General features: G+C 43.2%; 1 protein-coding gene across 1 annotated transcript in view; it reads right to left on the bottom strand.

Annotated features, from left to right (window-relative positions):
• Positions 1-24,522, bottom strand: part of ENGASE (endo-beta-N-acetylglucosaminidase) — a 115,126-nt gene that overhangs the window by 52,949 nt on the left and 37,655 nt on the right. The window contains exons 8-9 of the mRNA XM_053706336.1: positions 14,924-15,083; positions 1,287-1,390 (exon numbers count right to left, since the gene is read on the bottom strand). Of these exons, the coding sequence (XP_053562311.1) occupies positions 1,287-1,390; positions 14,924-15,083 (264 nt within the window). The remainder of the gene's footprint in view (positions 1-1,286; positions 1,391-14,923; positions 15,084-24,522) is intronic.

Genomic DNA, 24,522 nt, shown 5'->3' with positions numbered 1-24,522 from the left:
AAAGATCTGAGTCAAGTGTGACCCCAAGACATCGGGCATGCGGGGTAGGGGTAATGATGGAGTTATCGATAGTTATAGAGAAATGGGGGGTGGAGATATTGGAGGAAGGGGGGGGGTTAAGGTAGGTAGAGGACATACAAGGTTAGATATGAGAGAGATAGTTAGTGACACGGGTTAGCAAGGAAGGAGATAGATCTGGTGCAGAGAAGTAGATTTGGGTGTCGTTGGCATACAAATGCTGTTCAAACCCGTGGGACTTTATTAAGGAACCTAATGATGACATGCAGATTGAAAAGAAAAGGGGAGCGAGGACAGACCCTTGCGGTACCCCAACATAAAGTGGTAACAGGGCAGAGGATGCCCCAGAGAAGGCTACACTAAAGGTATGCTAGACAGATAGGAAGAAAACCACAAGAGAGCTGTGTCACCAATGCTGAAGTATTGGAGGATTTGGAGCAAAAGAGGGTGGTCGACAGGATCAAGGAGGATAAGCAGAGAGAAGTGGCCTTTTAATTTTGCTGTAAGTAGGTCATTGGTAACCTTAACAATTGCTGTCTCTGTGGAGTGATGGAGACGAAATCCAGATTGCAGTGGGTCAAGGAGGGAGTTTAATGTAAGGTAACGGGTTAGATGTGCATATACTAGCTTTTCAAGAAGCTTTGAGGCAAGAGGGAAAAGGGAAATAGGGCGGTAGTTGGATAGGGAGGTTGGATCAAGAGAAGGTTTTTTGAGGATAGGTGTGACCAGTGCATGTTTAAGAGATAAGGGAAATATACCAGTGCTGAGGGAGAGGTTGAAGATGTGTGTGAGAATAGGGGTAAGGGTAGAAGAGAGGGGATGGGGTTGAGGGGACAGGTAGTGAGGTGGGAGGATAGTATAAGGGCAGAAACTTCTTGATTGGTGGCTCCACATATATGCCTCTAGTCATTCGCTCGCATGATGTGTTTAGCTAGCTCCCAGTACTGCATTACTACCCCTTCAAATTGACTTACTAGTAAATTGGAAAGATGTTTAAAATTGTATGCTCTATATCTGAATCATGAAAGAAAATTTTTGGGTTTCATGTCCCTTTAAACTCCATTTATAAACAATGGAGCCGCATCTTTCTCAAAACCGTTCACAAGATTCACTGTCAAGGACACCGGCATCACAAAAATGTCTTGAAAAGCAAACAAACTAAAATTGTTAGAAAAAAAAATCACCTTCTGGAAAACAGTCCAAATCTTTGAAAAATAAAAACAAAACAACCTTGTTAATTTTGAAATAACGAGAATTGAAATACTCACTTGTGTTGGTTCTCCAGGAATTCTTCTTTTTCTAAACACTCGTACACCCAGCCCGGAGCAAACAAAGCAGCCGAGAGGCCATATTTTCGGATCATCTGAAAAGACTGAGATAAAAGCCACGTATGATGCAGAGTACAGAGAGAGACTGAGCAATACTAACAAGAGAGAAAAGGGAGAGAATATTCGTATCTAGATTTACTTAGTATTAAAAAAACCTTATCATAAAATTCTATCCAATTTATATTACCAGAAAATGCTGTAACCATAAAGCCAGTTTATAGTAACGTTTTTTGCCGCTAAAGCAAAGCTTTCTGTAAGGCCCCTGTGAATTCCACAAACAAAAAAAATGCATTTAAAAAAAATCAAGAGCAATAGGCAAGAATAGTCACTTGATTGAGATATTATTATCTGTTCAATTCTTTGGTTACCTTCTAGTTTATTTTTATTTAATCTCACCAAAGCTGTGTATATAATTGTAAACATTTAAAGGGACATAATCAAAATGAATCTTTCGTGCTTCAGATGGAGAATGTTTTTTTTATAAACTTTTCAAATTACTTCTACTATAAAATTTACTTCGCTTGGTATCCTTTGTTGAAACGCATAGCTAGGCTGGCTCAGGAGCAGCAATAACTATTGGGCGCTAGCATATATATGTGTCTTGTCATTGCACTGCTTCTCTGGAACTAGCTTTAAAGGGACATTAAACACTAAATAAATGCTAGCAATTATACACACACCATTTACTATGTAAAACATCTTACAGTCGGAGCAAGGGGGTCCCTGAGTACCTTTGGTGAGTTTTCTCACAGGTAAGAGTGAAATAAAAAATCATATTCTCACTGTTTCATGCAAGAAATTCTCATACTTTAACCTCAGCATTTCAAAGCTCAAGTACACATTTTTATTGACTTTTATATCAAATAAATTGTAGCATGTGAAGATAAATTAAATAAATAATGTGGCATTTGGTGTCCTCAGCATGGAGGCAACTGATTCCTATAAATGGTAAAAGGTATGAGGTGCATTAGTTTTTTTGTGACCAAGATCACAACTCACATTCCAATGACAGAGAAGACAGAGGCTGAGTTACAGAAAAAATAATTATACATAATGACAGACAATGAGTCACCATAACAGATGAGATAGGAGACATGGTGACAGATAGTGACAGTGAGTCACAACAACAGAGTAGACACGGTGACAGACAGTGAGTCCCAATGTTAGACGAGATACGAGACACAGTGACAGTGAGTCACGACGACAGAGGAAACACGGTGACAGGCAGTGACAGTGAGTAACAACGACACAGAAGACACGGCGACAGAGAGGACATGGTGACAGACAGTGGTAGTGAGTTACAAGGACAAAGGAGACACGGTGACAGAGACAGTGAGTCACAACAAAAGAGGAGACACTGTGACAGACAATGGCAGTGAGTTAAAGGGCCATAATACCCAAATGTTTAAACACTTGAAAGTGATGCAGCATAGCTGTAAAAAAGCTTACTAGACAATATCACCTGAAGATCTCTATGTAAAAAAGAAAGATATTTTACCTCAAATGTTCCTCAGTAGCCACATCCAATTGTAAAGGATTTCTAAGCAGCATATTAGTATGTCTGTCCTGGGACAGCTAAGGGGATGAGCCTCGTGCACTCTCATATTATTTCCCTATTCAGGTTAAAGGAAGCTTACTATGAAATCTCATGTGAGTTAAGTCAAATCTCATGAGATCACAGTAAAAGAGTTCATAACCTGCAGCTGGGAGCAGCTGAGTATAACTTTTTACACAGAACTTACTCTGCTGAGCTGAGGAGATTGTGAGGTAAAATATCTTCCTTTTTTACATAGAGATGCTCCGGTGACAGACAGTGGCAGTGAATAACAACGACAGAGGAGACATGGTGACAGGAAGTGACAGTGAGTCACAGCGACAGAGGAGACACAGTGACAGTGAGTCACAACGACAGGAGACACAGTGACAGTGATATTGAAAGAGGAGACATGGTGACAGACATTGACAGTGAGTCACAACCACAGAGGAGACACAGTGACAGACAGTGGCAGTGAGTTACAACAACAGAAGAGACACAGTGACAAAAATTTACAGTGAGTCACAACGACAGAGGATACACAGTGACAGATAGTGGCAGTGAGTTACAAAAGAGGAGACACATTGACAGACATTGACAGTGAGTCACAACAACAGAGGAGACACAGTGACAGGCAGTGACAGTGAGTCACAATAACAGAGGAGACACAGTGACAGTGAGTCACAACGACAGAGGAGACACAGTGACAGGCAGTGATATTGACAGCGGAGACATGGTGACAGACAGTGACAGTGAGTCACGACAGGAGATACAGTGACAGACAGTGGCAGTGAGTTACAACAACAGAGGAGACACAGTGAAAGACATTGACAGTGAGTCACAACGACAGAGAAGACATGGTGACAGACAGTGGCAGTGAGTCACAACAACAGAGGAGACACGGTGACAGACAGTGGCAGTGAGTTACAATGACAGAGGAGATACAGTGACAGAAAGTGGCAGGGAGTCACAACAAAAGAGGAGACACGGTGGCAGACAGTGGCAGTGAGTTACGACAGAGAAGGCACGGTGACAGACATTGACAGTGAGTCACAATAACAGAGGAGACACGGTGACAGGTAAGTACAGTGATTCACAATGACAGAGGAGACACGGTGACAGGCATTGACAGTGAGTCACAATAACAGAGGAGACACGGTGACAGGCAAGTACAGTGATTCACAATGACAGAGGAGACACGGTGACAGGCAGTGACAGTGAGCCACAATGACAGAGTAGACACGGTGACAGGCAGTGATACTGACAGAGGAGACATGGTGACAGACAGTGAGTCACAACGACAGAGGAGACACAGTGACAGACATTGACAGTGAGTCACAATGACAGAAGAGACACAGTGACAGACAATGGCAGTGAGTAACAACAAAAGAGGAGACACAGTGAAAGACAGTGAGTCCCAATGGTAGACGAGATAGGAGACACAGTGGTGACAGTGAGTCACAACGACAGAGGAGACACAGTGACAGACAGTGATATTGACAGAGGAGACAGTGGCAGTGAGTTACAACAACAGAGGAGACACAGTGAAAGACATTGACAGTGAGTCACAATGAAAGAGAAGACATGGTGACAGACAGTGGCAGTGAGTCACAATGACAGAGGAGACACGGTGACAGACATTGACAGTGAGTCACAATGACAGAGGAGACACGGTGACAGACAGTGGCAGTCACAACAACAGAGGAGATACAGTGACAGACAGTGGCAGTGAGTCACAACAAAAACATAATTTATGCTTACCTGATAAATTTATTTCTCTTGTAGTGTATCCAGTCCACGGATCATCCATTACTTGTGGGATATTCTCCTTCCCAACAGGAAGTTGCAAGAGGATCACCCACAGCAGAGCTGCTATATAGCTCCTCCCCTCACTGCCATATCCAGTCATTCGACCGAAACAAGACGAGAAAGGAGAAACCATAGGGTGCAGTGGTGACTGTAGTTTAATTAAAATTTAGGACAGGGCGGGCCGTGGACTGGATACACTACAAGAGAAATAAATTTATCAGGTAAGCATAAATTATGTTTTCTCTTGTTAAGTGTATCCAGTCCACGGATCATCCATTACTTGTGGGATACCAATACCAAAGCTAAAGTACACGGATGATGGGAGGGACAAGGCAGGAACTTAAACAGAAGGAACCACTGCCTGTAGAACCTCTCTCCCAAAAACAGCCTCCGAAGAAGCAAAAGTGTCACATTTGTAAAATTTTGAAAAGGTGTGAAGCGAAGACCAAGTCGCAGCCTTGCAAATCTGTTCAACAGAGGCCTCATTTTTAAAGGCCCAGGTGGAAGCCACAGCTCTAGTAGAATGAGCTGTAATCCTTTCAGGGGGCTGCTGTCCAGCAGTCTCATAGGCTAAGCGTATTATGCTCCGAAGCCAAAAGGAGAGAGAGGTTGTCGAAGCTTTTTGACCTCTCCTCTGTCCAGAGTAAACGACAAACAGGGCAGATGTTTGACGAAAATCTTTAGTAGCCTGTAGTAAAAGTAAAACTTCAAGGCATAGACTACGTCCAGATTATGCAAAAGACGTTCCTTCTTTGAAGAAGGATTAGGACACAATGATGGAACAACAATCTCTTGATTGATATTCCTGTTAGAAACCACCATAGGTAAAAACCCAGGTTTGGTACGCAGAACTACCTTGTCTGAATGAAAAATCAGATAAGGAGAATCACAATGTAAGGCAGATAACTCAGAGACTCTTCGAGCCGAGGAAATAGCCATCAAAAACAGAACTTTCCAAGATAAAAGTTTAATATCAATGGAATGAAGAGGTTCAAACGGAACTCCCTGAAGAACTTTAAGAACCAAGTTTAAGCTCCACGGGGGAGCAACAGTTTTAAACACAGGCTTAATCCTAACCAAAGCCTGACAAAATGCCTGGACGTCTGGAACTTCTGCCAAACGCTTGTGCAAAAGAATAGACAGAGCAGAGATCTGTCCTTTTAAAGAACTAGCTGATAAGCCTTTGTCCAAACCCTCTTGGAGAAAGGACAATATCCTAGTAATCCTAACCTTACTCCATGAGTAACTCTTGGATTCACACCAATAAAGATATTTACGCCATATCTTATGGTAGATTTTCCTGGTGACAGGCTTCCGAGCCTGTATTAAGGTATCAATGACTGACTCGGAGAAGCCACGCCTTGATAGAATCAAGCGTTCAATCTCCATGCAGTCAGTCTTAGAGAAATTAGATTTGGATGATTGAAAGGACCTTGTATTAGAATTGTAATAATTTCTGTAAGCCTTTTAGGTATAGGAAAAGTGTCAGTACACACCGGCACCGCATAGTATCTATCCAGCCTACACAATTTCTCTGGAATTGCAACTGTGTTACAGTCATTCAGAGCAGCTAATACCTCCCCAAGCAATACACGGAGGTTCTCAAGCTTAAATTTAAAATTAGAAATCTCTGAATCAGGTTTCCCCGAGTCAGAGATGTCACCCACAGACTGAAGCTCTCCGTCCTCATGTTCTGCATACTGTGACGCAGTATCAGACATGGCTCTAACAGCATTTGCGTGCTCTGTATCTCTCCTAACCCCAGAGCTATCGCGCTTGCCTCTTAATTCAGGCAATCTAGATAATACCTCTGACAGGGTATTATTCATGATTGCAGCCATGTCCTGCAAGGTAATCGCTATGGGCGTCCCTGATGTAATTGGCGCCATATTAGCGTGCGTCCCCTGAGCGGGAGGCGAAGGGTCTGACACTTGGGGAGAGTTAGTCGGCATAACTTCCCCCTCGACAGAACCCTCTGGTGATAATTCTTTTATAGATAAAGACTGATCTTTACTGTTTAAGGTGAAATCAATACATTTAGTACACATTCTCCTATGGGGCTCCACCATGGCTTTCAAACATAATGAACAAGTAGGTTCCTCTGTGTCAGACATGTTTAAACAGACTAGCAATGAGACTAGCAAGCTTGGAAAACACTTTAAAACAAGTTTACAAGCAATATAAAAAAAGTTACTGCGCCTTTAAGAAACACAAATTTTCCCAAATTTTGAAATAACAGTGAAAAAATGCAGTTACACTAACGAAATTTTTACAGTGTATGTAATAAGTTAGCAGAGCATTGCACCCACTTGCAAATGGATGATTAACCCCTTAATACCAAAAACGGAATAACAAATGACAAAAACGTTTTTTAAACAGTCACAACAACTGCCACAGCTCTACTGTGGCTTTTTACCTCCCTCAATACGACGTTTGAAGCCTTTTGAGCCCTTCAGAGAAGTCCTGGATCATGCAGGAAGAAGCTGGATGTCTGTGTCTGTAATTTTTGCTGTGCAAAAAAACGCCAAAATAGGCCCCTCCCACTCATATTACAACAGTGGGAAGCCTTAGGGAACTGTTTCTAGGCGAAATTCAAGCCAGTCATGTGGAAAAAACTAGGCCCCAATAAGTTTTATCACCAAACATATGTAAAAAACAATTAAACATGCCAGCAAACGTTTTAAAATACACTTTTATAAGAGTATGTATCTCTATTAATAAGCCTGATACCAGTCGCTATCACTGCATTTAAGGCTTTACTTACATTACTTCGGTATCAGCAGCATTTTCTAGCAAATTCCATCCCTAGAAAAATATTTTAACTGCACATACCTTATTACAGGAAAACATGCACGCTATTCCCCCTCTGAAGTTACCTCACTCCTCAGAATATGTGAGAACAGCAAAGGATCTTAGTTACTTCTGCTAAGATCATAGAAAACGCAGGCAGATTCTTCTTCTAAATACTGCCTGAGATAAACAGTACACTCCGGTACCATTTAAAAATAACAAACTTTTGATTGAAGAAATAAACTAAGTATAAAACACCACAGTCCTCTTACGACCTCCATCTTAGTTGAGAGTTGCAAGAGAATGACTGGATATGGCAGTGAGGGGAGGAGCTATATAGCAGCTCTGCTGTGGGTGATCCTCTTGCAACTTCCTGTTGGGAAGGAGAATATCCCACAAGTAATGGATGATCCGTGGACTGGATACACTTAACAAGAGAAAGAGGAGACACGGTGACAGACAGTGGCAGGGAGTTACGACAGAGGAGACACAGTGACAGACATTGACAGTGAGTCACGACGACAGAGGTGACAGACAGTGGCAGTGAGTAACAACGACAGAGGAGACACAGTGACACACAGTGACAGTGAGTCACAACGACAGAGGAGACACAGTGACAGGCAGTGACAGTGAGTCACAATAACAGAGGAGACACGGTGACAGGCAGTAACAGTGAGACAGTGAGTCACAACGATAGAGGAGGCACAGTGACAGGCAGTGACAGTGAGCCACAATGACAGAGTAGACACAGTGACAGGCAGTGATACTGACAGAGGAGACATGGTGACAGACAGTGACAGAGGAGACACAGTGACAGACATTGACAGTGAGTCACAACGACAGAGGAGACACAGTGACAGACAGTGGCAGTGAGTTACAACGATAGAGAAGACACAGTGACAGACAGTGGCAGTGAGTCACAACAAAAGAGGAGACACAGTGACAGACAGTGGCAGGGAGTCACAATGACAGAGGAGACACAGTGACAGAAAGTGGCAGGGAGTCACAACAAAAGAGGAGACATGGTGACAGACAGTGGCAGTGAGTTATGACAGATGAGACACGGTGATAGACATTGACAGTGAGTCACGACAGAGGAGACACAGTGACAGACAGTGGCAGTGAGTTACGACAGAGAAGACACAGTGACAGACAGTGGCAGTAAGTCACAACAAAAGAGGAGACACAGTGACAGACAATGACAGTGAGTCACAATGACAGAAAGTGGCAGGGAGTTACAACAAAAGAGGAGACACGGTGACAGACAGTGGCAATGAGTAATAACGACAGAGGAGACACGGTGACACACAGTGACAGTGAGTCACGACGACAGAGGAGACACGGTGACAGGCAGTGACAGTGAGTCATAATAACAGAGGAGACATGGTGACAGGCAGTGACAGGCAGTGACAGTGAGTCACAACGACAGAGGAGACATGGTGACAGGCAGTGATATTGACAGAGGAGACATGGTGACAGACAGTGAGTCACAACGACAGAGGAGACACGGTGACAGACAGTGGCAGTGAGTCACAACAAAAGAGGAAACACGGTGAAAGACAATGGCAGTAACAAACACAGAGGATACATAGTGACAGACAGTGGCAGTGAGTTACAACGACAGAGGAGACAGAGTGACAGACAGTGGCAGTGAGTTACGACAGAGGAGACACAGTGACAAAGATTGACAGTGAGTCAGAACGACAGAGGAGACACAGTGACAGACAGTGGCAGTGAGTTACAATGATAGAGAAGACACAGTGATAGATAGTGGCAGTGAGTCACAACAAAAGAGGAGACACAGTAACAGACAGTGGCAGGGAGTTACGACAGAGGAGACACGGTGACAAAAATTGACAGTCAGAACGACAGAGGAGACACAGTGACAGACAGTGGCAGTGAGTAACAATGACAGAGGAGACACAGTGACACACAGTGACAGTGAGTTACAACAGAGGAGACACAGTGACAGACAGTGAAATTGAGTTACAACAGAGGAGACAGAGTGACAGATAGTGATATTGATTGAGGAGACATGGTGACAGACATTGACAGTGAGTCACAACGACAGAGGAGACACATTGACAGACAGTGGCAGTGAGTCACAACAAAAGAGGAGACACGGTGAAAGACATTGACAGTGAGTCACAATAACAGAGGAGACACGGTGACAGAGAGTGGCAGTAAGTAACAATGACAGAGGAAACAGTGACAGTGTGTCACAACGACAGAGTAGACACAGTGACAGTGAGTCACAACGACAGAGGAGACACGCTGACAGGCAGTGACAGTGAGTCACACGACAGAGGACACACTGTGACAGACATTGACAGTGAGTCACAACGACAGAGGATACACAGTGACAGACATTGACAGCAACAACGACAGAGGAGACACGGTGACAGGCAGTGACAGTGAGCCACACAACAGAGGAGACACAGTGACAGACATTGACAGTGAGTCCCAACGACAGAGGAGACACAGTGACAGACATTGACAGTAACAACAACAGAGGAGATGCTGACAGGCAGTGACAGTGAGTCACACGACAGAGGAGACACAGTGACAGACAGTGGCAGTGAGTCACAACGACAGAGGAAACAGTGACACACAGTGACAATGAGTCACAACGACAGAGGTGACATGGTGACAGACAGTGACAGTGAGTCACGACAACACAGGAGACACGGTGACAGGCAGTGATATTGACAGAGGAGACATGGTGACAGACAGTGACAGTGAGTCACACGACAGAGGAGACACGGTGACAGACAGTGGCAGTGAGTCACAACAAAAGAGGAAACACGGTGAAAGACAATGGCAGTAACAACGACAGAGGAAACACAGTGACAGACAGTGAGTAACAAACACAGAGGATACATAGTGACAGACAGTGGCAGTGAGTTACAACGACAGAGGAGACACAGTGACAGACAGTGGCAGTGAGTTACGACAGAGGAGACACGGTGACAAAGATTGACAGTGAGTCAGAACGACAGAGGAGACACAGTGACAGACAGTGGCAGTGAGTTACAATGATAGAGAAGACACAGTGATAGATAGTGGCAGTGAGTCACAACAAAAGAGGAGACACAGTAACAGACAGTGGCAGGGAGTTACGACAGAGGAGACACGGTGACAAAAATTGACAGTCAGAACGACAGAGGAGACACAGTGACAGACAGTGGCAGTGAGTAACAATGACAGAGGAGACACAGTGACACACAGTGACAGTGAGTTACAACAGAGGAGACACAGTGACAGACAGTGAAATTGAGTTACAACAGAGGAGACAGAGTGACAGATAGTGATATTGATTGAGGAGACATGGTGACAGACATTGACAGTGAGTCACAACGACAGAGGAGACACATTGACAGACAGTGGCAGTGAGTCACAACAAAAGAGGAGACACGGTGAAAGACATTGACAGTGAGTCACAATAACAGAGGAGACACGGTGACAGAGAGTGGCAGTAAGTAACAATGACAGAGGAAACAGTGACAGTGTGTCACAACGACAGAGTAGACACAGTGACAGTGAGTCACAAAGACAGAGGAGACACGCTGACAGGCATTGACAGTGAGTCACACGACAGAGGACACACTGTGACAGACATTGACAGTGAGTCACAACGACAGAGGATACACAGTGACAGACATTGACAGCAACAACGACAGAGGAGACACGGTGACAGGCAGTGACAGTGAGCCACACAACAGAGGAGACACAGTGACAGACATTGACAGTGAGTCCCAACGACAGAGGAGACACAGTGACAGACATTGACAGTAACAACAACAGAGGAGATGCTGACAGGCAGTGACAGTGAGTCACACGACAGAGGAGACACAGTGACAGACAGTGGCAGTGAGTCACAACGACAGAGGAAACAGTGACACACAGTGACAATGAGTCACAACGACAGAGGTGACATGGTGACAGACAGTGACAGTGAGTCACGACAACACAGGAGACACGGTGACAGGCAGTGATATTGACAGAGGAGACATGGTGACAGACAGTGACAGTGAGTCACACGACAGAGGAGACACGGTGACAGGCAGTGATATTGACAGAGGAGACACGGTGACAGGCAGGGATATTGACAGAGGAGACATGGTGACAGATAGTGAGTCACGATGACAGAGGAGACACGGTGACAGACAGTGGCAGTGAGATAGTGCAGTAGTTTGGCAGACAGAAGAAAGAGGTGCAGCTACAGAAAAGGTAGTCAGACAGGCAGCCGAAAGCAGATCAGAGTAAACATGAAAAACAAAATTTATGCTTACCTGATAAATTTCTTTCTTTCTTGACACGGTGAGTCCACTGATCATCTAATTACTATTGGGAATATCACTCCTGCCCAGCAGGAGGCTGCAAAGAGCACCACAGCAGAGCTGTTAAATATCACCTCCCTTCCCTCCAACCCCAGTCATTCGACCGAAGCAAAGGAGAGAAAGGAAGCAACAAGGTGCAGAGGTATCTGGAGTTTATAACATACCAACAACCTGTCTAAAGAACAGGGCGGGCCGTGGTCTCACCATGTCAAGAAGGAAATACATTTATCAGGTAAGCATAAATTTTGTTTTCTTTCTAATGACACGGTCAGTCCACGGATGATCTAATTACTAATGGGAATCAATACCCAAGCTAGAGTACACAGATGATAAGGGAGGGACAAGACAGGGAGCCTAAACGGAAGGCACCACTGCTTGAAGAACCTTTCTCCCAAAAGAAGCCTCAGCCGAGGCAAAAGTATCAAATTTATAGAATTTTGAAAAAGTGTGAAAAGAGGACCAAGTTGCAGCCTTGCAAATCTGTTCCACAGAAGCTTCATTTTTGAATGCCCAGGAAGAGGAAACAGCCCTCGTTGAATGAGCCGTAACTTTCTCAGGAGGCTGCTGTCCAGCAGTTTCATAGGCAAAGCGAATGATACTCTTCAGCCACAAAGAAAGAGAAGTAGCCGTAGCTTTCTGCCCCTTACGTTTCCCCGAGAAAACCACAAACAGAGCAGAAGGCTGATGAAAATCCTTAGTCGCCTGTAAATAGAATTTCAATTCACGCACCCCGTCTAGATTGTGTAGCAGACGTTCCTTCTGAGAAGAAGGCTTAGGACACAAGGAAGGAACAACAATCTCCTGATTAATGTTCAGATCTGAAACCACTTTAGGGAGAAACCCTAACTTAGTATGCAAAACTACCTTATCCGCATGAAAAATAAAGTAAGGAGACTCATACTGTAATGCCGAGACCTCTGAAACTCTTCGAGCAGAAACAAAACCTTCCAAGATAGCAACTTAAAATCTAAGGAATGCATAGGCTCAAACGGAGCCCCTTGAAGAACCTTAAGAACTAAATTAAGACTCCAGGGAGGAGTAACTGGCTTAAATACAGGCCTGATCCTGACCAAAGCCTGACAAAATGATTGCACGTCTGGAACATCCGCCAGATGTTTATGTAACAAAATAGACAAGGCAGATATTTGAACCTTTAGGGAGCTTGTCGATAAACCTTTCTCCAAACCCTCTTGGAGAAAAGACAAAATTCTAGGAATCCGAACTCTACTCCAAGAGTAGCCTTTGGATTCACACCAATACAGATATTTATGCTATATCTTATGGTAAATCCTTCTAGTCACAGGCTTACAAGCCTGAATCATGGTCTCAATGACCGATTGTGAAAATTCACGCTTAGATAAAATTAAGCGTTCAATTTCCAAGCAGTCAGCTTTAGAGAAACTAGATTTGGATGAAGGAAGGGCCTTTGATGTAGAAGGTCCTTTCTCAACGGAAGTCTCCACCAGGTCTGCACACCGAATCCTGCGAGGCAACGCCGGTGCAATGAGGATTACCAACGCCCTCTCTTGTTTGATTCGAGCAATGACCCGCAGTAGAGCAAACGGAGGAAATAGGTATGTGAGATTGAAATTCCAGGGTACCGCCAGAGCGTCTATTAGTACAGCCTGAGGGTCCCTTGACCTTGACCCGTACCTCGGGAGCTTGGCATTCTGCCGCGATGCCATGAGGTCCAGTTCCGGCTGTCCCCATTTGAGAATCAGGCTGGAAAACGCTTCCGGATGGAGTTCCCACTCCCCCGGGTGAAAGGTCTGTCTGCTCAGAAAATCCGCCTCCCAGTTGTCTACACCTGGGATGTGTTTCGCCAACAGACAACAGTCTCCACCCACTGAATTATCTCAGCTACCTCTGTCATGGCCAAGGAACTCTGAGTTCCCCCCTGATGGTTGATGTAAGCCACTGAAGTTATGTTGTCCAACTTGAACCTGATAAACCGGGCCGAGGCTTACTGAGGCCAGGTTAAAAGAGCATTGAAGATTGCTCTCAGTTCCAGAATGTTTATGGGTAGAACAGACTCTGACCGAGTCCATGTTCCCTGAGCCTTTAGAGAGCCCCAGACTGCTCCCCATCCCAGTAGGCTGGCGTCTTGTCACAATCACCCAAGAGGGTATGTGGAAGCAGGTTCCTTGGGAGAGATGATCCTGAGACAACCACCAAAGAAGAGACTCCTTTGTCTCCTGCTCCAGCTGTAATCGCTGAGACAGATCCGTATAATCTCTGTTCCATTGACTGAGCATGCTTAACTGCAGAGGTCTGAGGTGGAAACAGGTGAATGGGATGATGTCCATTGCCGCTACCATCAGAACTATTACCTCCATGCACTGAGCCACTCATGGCCGCGGAGAGGACTGAAGCGCTAGGCAAGAGTCGAAAATCTTTGATTTCCTGACTTCTGTCAGAAAAATCTTCATTGATAAGGAATCTATTATGGTTCCCAAGAAAACTACCCTTGCAGTTGGAATTAAGGAACTCTTTTCCAAATTCACCTTCCATCCGTGAGATCGCAGGAAGGATAACAACATTTCCGTATGGGATTTTGCTTGTAGAAAGGATGGCGCCGGAACCAGAATGTCGTCCAGATAAGGGGCCACTGAAATGCCCCGCAGTCGGAGCACCGCCAACAGGGATCCCAGAACCTTTGAAAAAATTCTGGGAGCTGTGGCTAGGCTGAATGGAAGAGCCACAAACTGGAAGTGTTTGTCTAGAAATTGCTTGAAGAATCATTTTTTAACACCTAACTTTACCACTTCCTTGCTCTAACGTAGGCAAAGAGATTGACTGGGGTTGGAGGGAAGGGAGATGATATTTAACAGCTCTGCTGTGGTGCACTTTGCCGCCTCCTGCTGGGCAGGAGTGATATATCCCAATAGTAATTAGATGATCCGTGGACTCATGGTGTCATTAGAAAGTAATACATTTCTCGGGAAGTATACTGCAAAGAAAGTAATACATTTCTCTGGAAGTATACTGCACAGAAGACTCCACAGTATACACCAGGAGCAGAAGTGGAGAGGATGAATTACACCAAGCAGGAACTCTAGGGGGCAGCACTGCTCTAGAAGTCTCTATACATCTCCATAGTTTACCTTGACGGTATCAAACTTTCCTCCTACAACTTCCCCTCGGCCAAAAACATCCACCCCAATGTACACATCTGTCCGCCTGGACTCCTGCGCCATGCGCTCCAAGTGTTCCTCTTTCCAGTTATAGTTGGTGAAAATCCCATCACAGGCGTCAAAAAACGGTCTGTAGTGACAAAGAGCAAGGCAATGTCATGTCACAGTATAGTCACAAGCATCTGTATAAACATTACTTAAAGACTGCTAAAGAGGCCATCATTCTACACTATGCTGCAGTTTTCCTGTTTAGTTTTTACTGAAATGACGACTTACACCTTGCTGTGAACAAGTAAAGGGAGATGAAACCCAAAAATATTCTTTCATTATACAGAAAGAACTTTTATATGTTCTTTTATTATCTAATTTGCTCTGCTGTCTTGATATCCATTGTTATTGAAAAGCATACCTAGGTAGTCTCAGGAGCAGCAACGTGACCTAGCTGCTTATTGGTGGCTGCACATTTAAGCCTCTTGTCTTTGGCTCATCCTATGTGTTTGACTAGATCTCAGTAGTGCATTTTTGCTCCTTCAACAAAGGATATCAACATAATGAAGGAAATTTGATAAAAGTAGTAAATTGGAAAAATAGTTGTTCAAAATTATATATTATCTTAATCATGGGTTTCATGTCCCTTTAATACAATTTGTACTATGTGGCCATTTTCTCATAATTTTTGTATCATTCATTTAAAGACTAAATGGCAGTACTATAGGAGAAATATGTCTCATTGTCACAGTACAATGGCAAGGGTTGCCTACGTCTATACATTTTTCATGAAATAATATATGTATATATGTTCTGCTATATAAACCTTACAAACATTACAGCTTGAAAAAAAATACACATAGCACCAACCTCTCATCCTTACATCACTTTTAAACGTGTATTTATGGTTGCAATTCACAATATCCTCAAGTTAATAACACATTTTAGTCCCAAGTGACTCACACAACTTCTACACAGCTGCGTTTCCCATGTTTTTATATAGCTGTTATGTGTCACTGTGAACATGAATCACACATTCATTCATATTTTATTAATATTATTTCATTTCCTTCCAAAAGAATTTGTTCACAATGCCACTTTTAAGTAGCAGTATATATATATATATATTTTTTTTATAGCACCAGAAAAAAAAATGTATTTACACACACACACACACACAGTATATACACAGATACATACATACATACATACACATACATATTTGAAATATATTCCCATTGATATTTTAAATTTTTTAGTACACCTGGGTGACGGGAACAGGAAATCGTTCATCCATGACAGGAAATTGTTCAACCATGACTTCCTGTTTCACAGGGGTATAAATATGAGGTAGCACATAGGCAAAATTCCCTTAGTCATTCATCACAATGGGCAAGACCAAGGAATATAGCTGTGATGTGCGGCAAAAGGTTGTTAAGCTTTAAAAAAAAAAAGCGAAGTGGCTATAAGAAAATAGGAAAAGCATTGAAAATGTACATTTCCACCATCAGGGCAATAATTAAGAAGTTCCAGTCACTGAAATTGACATTCTCGTGGAATTCTTTATTGAAGGACACTAAAATGGTGCACAAGAGGCCCTTCCTTCAAAAGAGGGGTGATATGGCGAGATGCTATCAGTGATTAACTGACATAACCACAGGCATTGAGAAGAAAATGAGACGGTTGGGGTTTACTACTACGATAATAGACGATCCTCAGACCCCTTATTTGAGAGCAGTTATCCTGCACTTTTAAATGAATGGTCCAGAGTCTGTTCAGGTGTTAGATGATTTAACAATGATAAATATCTCAAAGCTTTGAGGCTGTAATCACTCCCTCATAAGATCCCTCATTTAAAAGAGTGGGATGCCCCCATTCAATTAAAGGACTAGTAAATACAGTAGATTTGCATAATCAACAAATGCATGATAACAAGACAATGTAATAACACTTAGGCCTCGATGATTGAAAGTTCGTAATTTGCGGCGAGAAATGTGTATTTCTGACTCGCAACTCTCGCAAATTTCACGCCTTGCGTAATGATCGTATAAAGTGGGCAGTCCATTGTAAACAATACGTTACGCGATAAGCTGTCCATAGTAAACTATAGACTTCGCCTCCTTATATCATTTCACGAACCTCGAAATGGGTTTCCATATATCATTGCGTCGCTTCGTAATTTTAATGATTCACTTTATTTCAGTTTGTGTTTGCATATTTCAAAATGTAAAACTACAGTTATAGTATATTGTCTAAATACGTTATATCGTATTATTTTTAAAATGAAATAAATATTGTAAATAATGTTATTCATGTTATTTCGCCAAAGGATGTCTGGCGAGATATGTATGTGAGTTGAATGTGCGATTCGTATGGCGTATGTTTTTATATCATCGTAACATATTTGTGAAACTTGCAAGATTTACTCAGGTTACGCCCATGGAACGCCCATCTTACGCCCTCTCCTTCGGAATGAAACTCTCCTTCGCAATGAATTCTGCTTTTACTGTTCTGGTTATATTTTGTTATTCTTTTTTATTGAAATCGTACAATAAATATTTTTACGCTCTTTATTTAGATATTTTCACTCATTTGTATTATTACGAAATTGCGTATATGTTTTAAACAATGTTCAATGTGCAATATTTGTTAAGCAATCATATTTATTGTTATATTATTTCTGTTACCATAATACCTTGCAATACATTTATGTACGCATATTTATGAGTACTTCCTTAATATTCTCCAATCACAGCGTATTTTACATTTTACTCTGGTTACATGTATATTTATATAGATATCATATTTTATTCTGTGAGGCAGTTGATGAGATATTTGAAAATGGTTTAATATTTATAATATACAAATCTTAATTTCTAAGTTCAAAGTTGATAATACAATTGATCAATAGACACTTTTTAAAAAAATTACGAATACAGAATTACACATACGAAGTGGGTATTTAACATTACGCAAACCAAAAAAACCATTCACAGCGTATGTCGAATGACGAAAAAACGCCCATTTCGAATACATACACGCAATCAATTTCGAACACTTTCATTCATTCCGATATTATATTCGCACTCCAGTGCGAACATCTTTACATCATATCATTTTAAAAACGAGCTTTCAATCATCGAGGCCTTAGTCTGAACTTCAAATGAGTAATAGATTTTTTTCTGACAAATTTCAGATTTATGTCTATTTGTGCTTGTCCCACAATAAAATAAAGATACTCAACGGAATTATAAAGTAGTTGTGCAAATAATTAAGTGACTTTTTAAAATACTTTTAAAACATTTATTTTGCATGTAGGTTATTGGCAATGTATTACTTAGACACCGTGGGGCCTATCTATCAAGCTCCGAATGGAGCTTGATGCCCCGTGTTTCTGGCGAGCCTGCAGGCTCGCCAGAACCAGCAGTTATGAAGCAGCGGTCACAAAGACCGCTGCTCCATAACCTGTCCGCCTGCTCTGAGCAGGCTGACACACATTGACGGAAATCAACCCGATCAAGTACGATCGGGTTGATTGACACCCCCCTGCTGGCGGCCGATTGGCCGCGAGTCTGCAGGGGACGGCGTTGCACCAGCAGCTCTTGTGAGCTGCTGGTGCAATGCTGAATACGGCGAGCGTATTGCTCACCGTATTCAGCAAGGTCTGGGGACCTGATCCGCACTGTCGGATCAGGTCCGCCAGACCTTGATAACTAGAGGGCTGTGTTGTTATGTTTTCCTTCTTAATGTGTTCCTAACAACATGGTATACCTGCTGCATAGTGTTAAATGTATTGGGAATTCCTCTTTAGGTTTTTGCAATCAAAATAACAGAATTTATGTTTACCTGATAAATTACTTTCTCCAACGGTGTGTCCGGTCCACGGCGTCATCCTTACTTGTGGGATATTCTCTTCCCCAACAGGAAATGGCAAAGAGCCCAGCAAAGCTGGTCACATGATCCCTCCTAGGCTCCGCCTTCCCCAGTCATTCGACCGACGTAAAGGAGGAATATTTGCATAGGAGAAACCATATGATACCGTGGTGACTGTAGTTAAAGAAAATAAATTATCAGACCTGATTAAAAAACCAGGGCGGGCCGTGGACCGGACACACCGTTGGAGAAAGTAATTTATCAGGTAAACATAAATTCTGTTTTCTCCAACATAGGTGTGTCCGGTCCACGGCGTCATCCTTACTTGTGGGAACCAATACCAAAGCTTTAGGACACGGATGAAGGGAGGGAGCAAATCAGGTCACCTAAATGGAAGGCACCACGGCTTGCAAAACCTTTCTCCCAAAAATAGCCTCAGAAGAAGCAAAGTATCAAACTTGTAAAATTTGGTAAAAGTGTGCAGTGAAGACCAAGTCGCTGCCTTACATATCTGATCAACAGAAGCCTCGTTCTTGAAGGCCCATGTGGAAGCCACAGCCCTAGTGGAATGAGCTGTGATTCTTTCAGGAGGCTGCCGTCCGGCAGTCTCATAAGCCAATCTGATGATGCTTTTAATCCAAAAAGAGAGAGAGGTAGAAGTTGCTTTTTGACCTCTCCTTTTACCAGAATAAACAACAAACAAGGAAGATGTTTGTCTAAAATCCTTTGTAGCATCCAAATAGAATTTTAGAGCGCGAACAACATCCAAATTGTGCAACAAACGTTCCTTCTTTGAAACTGGATTCGGGCACAAAGAAGGCACGACTATCTCCTGGTTAATGTTTTTGTTAGAAACAACTTTCGGAAGAAAACCAGGTTTAGTACGTAAAACCACCTTATCTGCATGGAACACTAGATAAGGAGGAGAACACTGCAGAGCAGATAATTCTGAAACTCTTCTAGCAGAAGAAATTGCAACCAAAAACAAAACTTTCCAAGATAATAACTTAATATCAACGGAATGTAAGGGTTCAAACGGAACCCCCTGAAGAACTGAAAGAACTAAATTGAGACTCCAAGGAGGAGTCAAAGGTTTGTAAACAGGCTTGATTCTAACCAGAGCCTGAACAAAGGCTTGAACATCTGGCACAGCTGCCAGCTTTTTGTGAAGTAACACAGACAAGGCAGAAATCTGTCCCTTCAAGGAACTTGCAGATAATCCTTTCTCCAATCCTTCTTGAAGAAAGGATAGAATCTTAGGAATTTTAACCTTGTCCCAAGGGAATCCTTTAGATTCACACCAACAGATATATTTTTTCCATATTTTGTGGTAAATTTTTCTAGTTACAGGCTTTCTGGCCTGAACAAGAGTATCAATAACAGAATCTGAGAACCCTCGCTTTGATAAGATCAAGCGTTCAATCTCCAAGCAGTCAGTTGGAGTGAGACCAGATTCGGATGTTCGAACGGACCTTGAACAAGAAGGTCTCGTCTCAAAGGTAGCTTCCATGGTGGAGCCGATGACATATTCACCAGGTCTGCATACCAAGTCCTGCGTGGCCACGCAGGAGCTATCAAGATCACCGATGCCCTCTCCTGATTGATCCTGGCTACCAGCCTGGGGATGAGAGGAAACGGCGGGAATACATAAGCTAGTTTGAAGGTCCAAGGTGCTACTAGTGCATCTACTAGAGTCGCCTTGGGATCTCTGGATCTGGACCCGTAGCAAGGAACCTTGAAGTTCTGACGAGAGGCCATCAGATCCATGTCTGGAATGCCCCACAGTTGAGTAATTTGGGCAAAGATATCCGGATGGAGTTCCCACTTCCCCGGATGTAAGGTCTGACGACTCAGAAAATCCGCTTCCCAATTTTCCACTCCTGGGATGTGGATTGCAGACAAGTGGCAGGAGTGAGTCTCCGCCCATTGAATGATTTTGGTCACTTCTTCCATCGCCAGGGAACTCCTTGTTCCCCCCTGATGGTTGATGTACGCAACAGTCGTCATGTTGTCTGATTGAAACCGTATGAACTTGGCCTTTGCTAGCTGAGGCCAAGCCTTGAGAGCATTGAGTATCGCTCTCAGTTCCAGAATGTTTATCGGTAGAAGAGATTCTTCCCGAGACCAAAGACCCTGAGCTTTCAGGGGTCCCCAGACCGCGCCCCAGCCCATCAGACTGGCGTCGGTCGTGACAATGACCCACTCTGGTCTGCGGAAGCTCATCCCCTGTGACAGGTTGTCCAGGGACAGCCACCAACGGAGTGAATCTCTGGTCCTCTGATTTACTTGTATCGTCGGAGACAAGTCTGTATAGTCCCCATTCCACTGACTGAGCATGCACAGTTGTAATGGTCTTAGATTAATGCGCGCAAAAGGAACTATGTCCATTGCCGCTACCATCAAACCTATTACTTCCATGCACTGCGCTATGGAAGGAAGAGGAACGGAATGAAGTATTTGACAAGAGTTTAGAAGTTTTGTTTTTCTGGCCTCTGTCAGAAAAATCCTCATTTCTAAGGAGTCTATTATTGTTCCCAAGAAGGGAACCCTTGTTGACGGAGATAGAGAACTCTTTTCTACGTTCATTTTCCATCCGTGAGATCTGAGAAAGGCCAGGACAATGTCCGTGTGAGCCTTTGCTTGAGGAAGGGACGACGCTTGAATCAGAATGTCGTCCAAGTAAGGTACTACTGCAATGCCCCTTGGTCTTAGCACCGCTAGAAGGGACCCTAGTACCTTTGTGAAAATCCTTGGAGCAGTGGCTAATCCGAACGGAAGTGCCACGAACTGGTAATGCTTGTCCAGGAATGCGAACCTTAGGAACCGATGATGTTCCTTGTGGATAGGAATATGTAGATACGCATCCTTTAAATCCACCGTGGTCATGAATTGACCTTCCTGGATGGAAGGAAGAATTGTTCGAATGGTTTCCATTTTGAACGATGGAACCTTGAGAAACTTGTTTAGGATCTTGAGATCTAAGATTGGTCTGAACGTTCCCTCTTTTTTGGGAACTACGAACAGATTGGAGTAGAACCCCATCCCTTGTTCTCCTAATGGAACAGGATGAATCACTCCCATTTTTAACAGGTCTTCTACACAATGTAAGAATGCCTGTTTTTTTATGTGGTCTGAAGACAATTGAGACCTGTGGAACCTCCCCCTTGGGGGAAGCCCCTTGAATTCCAGAAGATAACCTTGGGAGACTATTTCTAGCGCCCAAGGATCCAGAACATCTCTTGCCCAAGCCTGAGCGAAGAGAGAGAGTCTGCCCCCCACCAGATCCGGTCCCGGATCGGGGGCCAACATTTCATGCTGTCTTGGTAGCAGTGGCAGGTTTCTTGGCCTGCTTTCCCTTGTTCCAGCCTTGCATTGGTCTCCAGGCTGGCTTGGCTTGAGAAGTATTACCCTCTTGCTTAGAGGACGTAGCACTTGGGGCTGGTCCGTTTCTACGAAAGGGACGAAAATTAGGTTTATTTTTGGCCTTGAAAGACCTATCCTGAGGAAGGGCGTGGCCCTTACCCCCAGTGATATCGGAGATAATCTCTTTCAAGTCAGGGCCAAACAGCGTTTTCCCCTTGAAAGGAATGTTAAGCAATTTGTTCTTGGAAGACGCATCCGCTGACCAAGATTTCAACCAAAGCGCTCTGCGCGCCACAATAGCAAACCCAGAATTTTTCGCCGCTAACCTAGCCAATTGCAAAGTGGCGTCTAGGGTGAAAGAATTAGCCAATTTGAGAGCACGGATTCTGTCCATAATCTCCTCATAAGAAGGAGAATTACTAGTGATCGCCTTTTCTAGCTCATCGAACCAGAAACACGCGGCTGTAGTGACAGGGACAATGCATGAAATTGGTTGTAGAAGGTAACCTTGCTGAACAAACATCTTTTTAAGCAAACCTTCTAATTTTTTATCCATAGGATCTTTGAACGCACAACTATCTTCTATGGGTATAGTGGTGCGTTTGTTTAGAGTAGAAACCGCCCCCTCGACCTTGGGGACTGTCTGCCATAAGTCCTTTCTGGGGTCGACCATAGGAAACAATTTTTTAAATATGGGGGGAGGGACGAAAGGTATACCGGGCCTTTCCCATTCTTTATTTACAATGTCCGCCACCCGTTTGGGTATAGGAAAAGCTTCGGGGGGCCCCGGGACCTCTAGGAACTTGTCCATTTTACATAGTTTCTCTGGGATGATCAAATTCTCACAATCATCCAGAGTGGATAACACCTCCTTAAGCAGAGCGCGGAGATGTTCCAACTTAAATTTAAATGTAATCACATCAGGTTCAGCTTGTTGAGAAATTTTCCCTGAATCTGAAATTTCTCCCTCAGACAAAACCTCCCTGGCCCCCTCAGACTGGTGTAGGGGCCCTTCAGAAACAATATCATCAGCGTCCTCATGCTCTTCAATATTTTCTAAAACAGAGCAGTCGCGCTTTCGCTGATAAGTGGGCATTTTGGCTAAAATGTTTTTGATAGAATTATCCATTACAGCCGTTAATTGTTGCATAGTAAGGAGTATTGGCGCGCTAGATGTACTAGGGGCCTCCTGAGTGGGCAAGACTGGTGTAGACGAAGGAGGGGATGATGCAGTACCATGCTTACTCCCCTCACTTGAGGAATCATCTTGGGCATCATTTTCTCTAAATTTTGTGTCACATAAATCACATCTATTTAAATGAGAAGGAACCTTGGCTTCCCCACATTCAGAACACAGTCTATCTGGCAGTTCAGACATGTTAAACAGGCATAAACTTGATAACAAAGTACAAAAAACGTTTTAAAATAAAACCGTTACTGTCACTTTAAATTTTAAACTGAACACACTTTATTACTGCAATTGCGAAAAAGTATGAAGGAATTGTTCAAAATTCACCAAAATTTCACCACAGTGTCTTAAAGCCTTAAAAGTATTGCACACCAAATTTGGAAGCTTTAACCCTTAAAATAACGGAACCGGAGCCGTTTTTACATTTAACCCCTTTACAGTCCCTGGTATCTGCTTTGCTGAGACCCAACCAAGCCCAAAGGGGAATACGATACCAAATGACGCCTTCAGAAAGTCTTTTCTATGTATCAGAGCTCCTCACACATGCGACTGCATGTCATGCTTCTCAAAAACAAGTGCGCAATACAGGCGCGAAAATGAGACTCTGCCTATGATTAGGGAAAGCCCCTAGAGAATAAGGTGTCCAATACAGTGCCTGCCGATATATTTTACAAAATTCCCAAGATTAAAATAATTCCTCAAGGCTATGGAGTATAAAATATGTTTATATATGAATCGATTTAGCCCAGAAAATGTCTACAGTCTTAAAAAGCCCTTGTGAAGCCCTTATTTACAGTCTGTAATAAAAATGGCTTACCGGATCCCATAGGGAAAATGACAGCTTCCAGCATTACATCGTCTTGTTAGAATGTGTCATACCTCAAGCAGCAAAAGTCTGCTCACTGTTCCCCCAACTGAAGTTAATTCCTCTCAACAGTCCTGTGTGGAACAGCCATCGATTTTAGTAACGGTTGCTAAAATCATTTTCCTCTTACAAACAGAAATCTTCATCTCTTTTCTGTTTCAGAGTAAATAGTACATACCAGCACTATTTTAAAATAACAAACTCTTGATTGAATAATAAAAACTACAGTTAAACACTAAAAAACTCTAAGCCATCTCCGTGGAGATGTTGCCTGTACAACGGCAAAGAGAA

This window comes from Bombina bombina, chromosome 1, assembly GCF_027579735.1.
Source record: "Bombina bombina isolate aBomBom1 chromosome 1, aBomBom1.pri, whole genome shotgun sequence".
Taxonomy (NCBI): Eukaryota; Metazoa; Chordata; class Amphibia; order Anura; family Bombinatoridae; genus Bombina; species Bombina bombina.
This window is presented reverse-complemented; position numbering and strand designations above follow the sequence as displayed.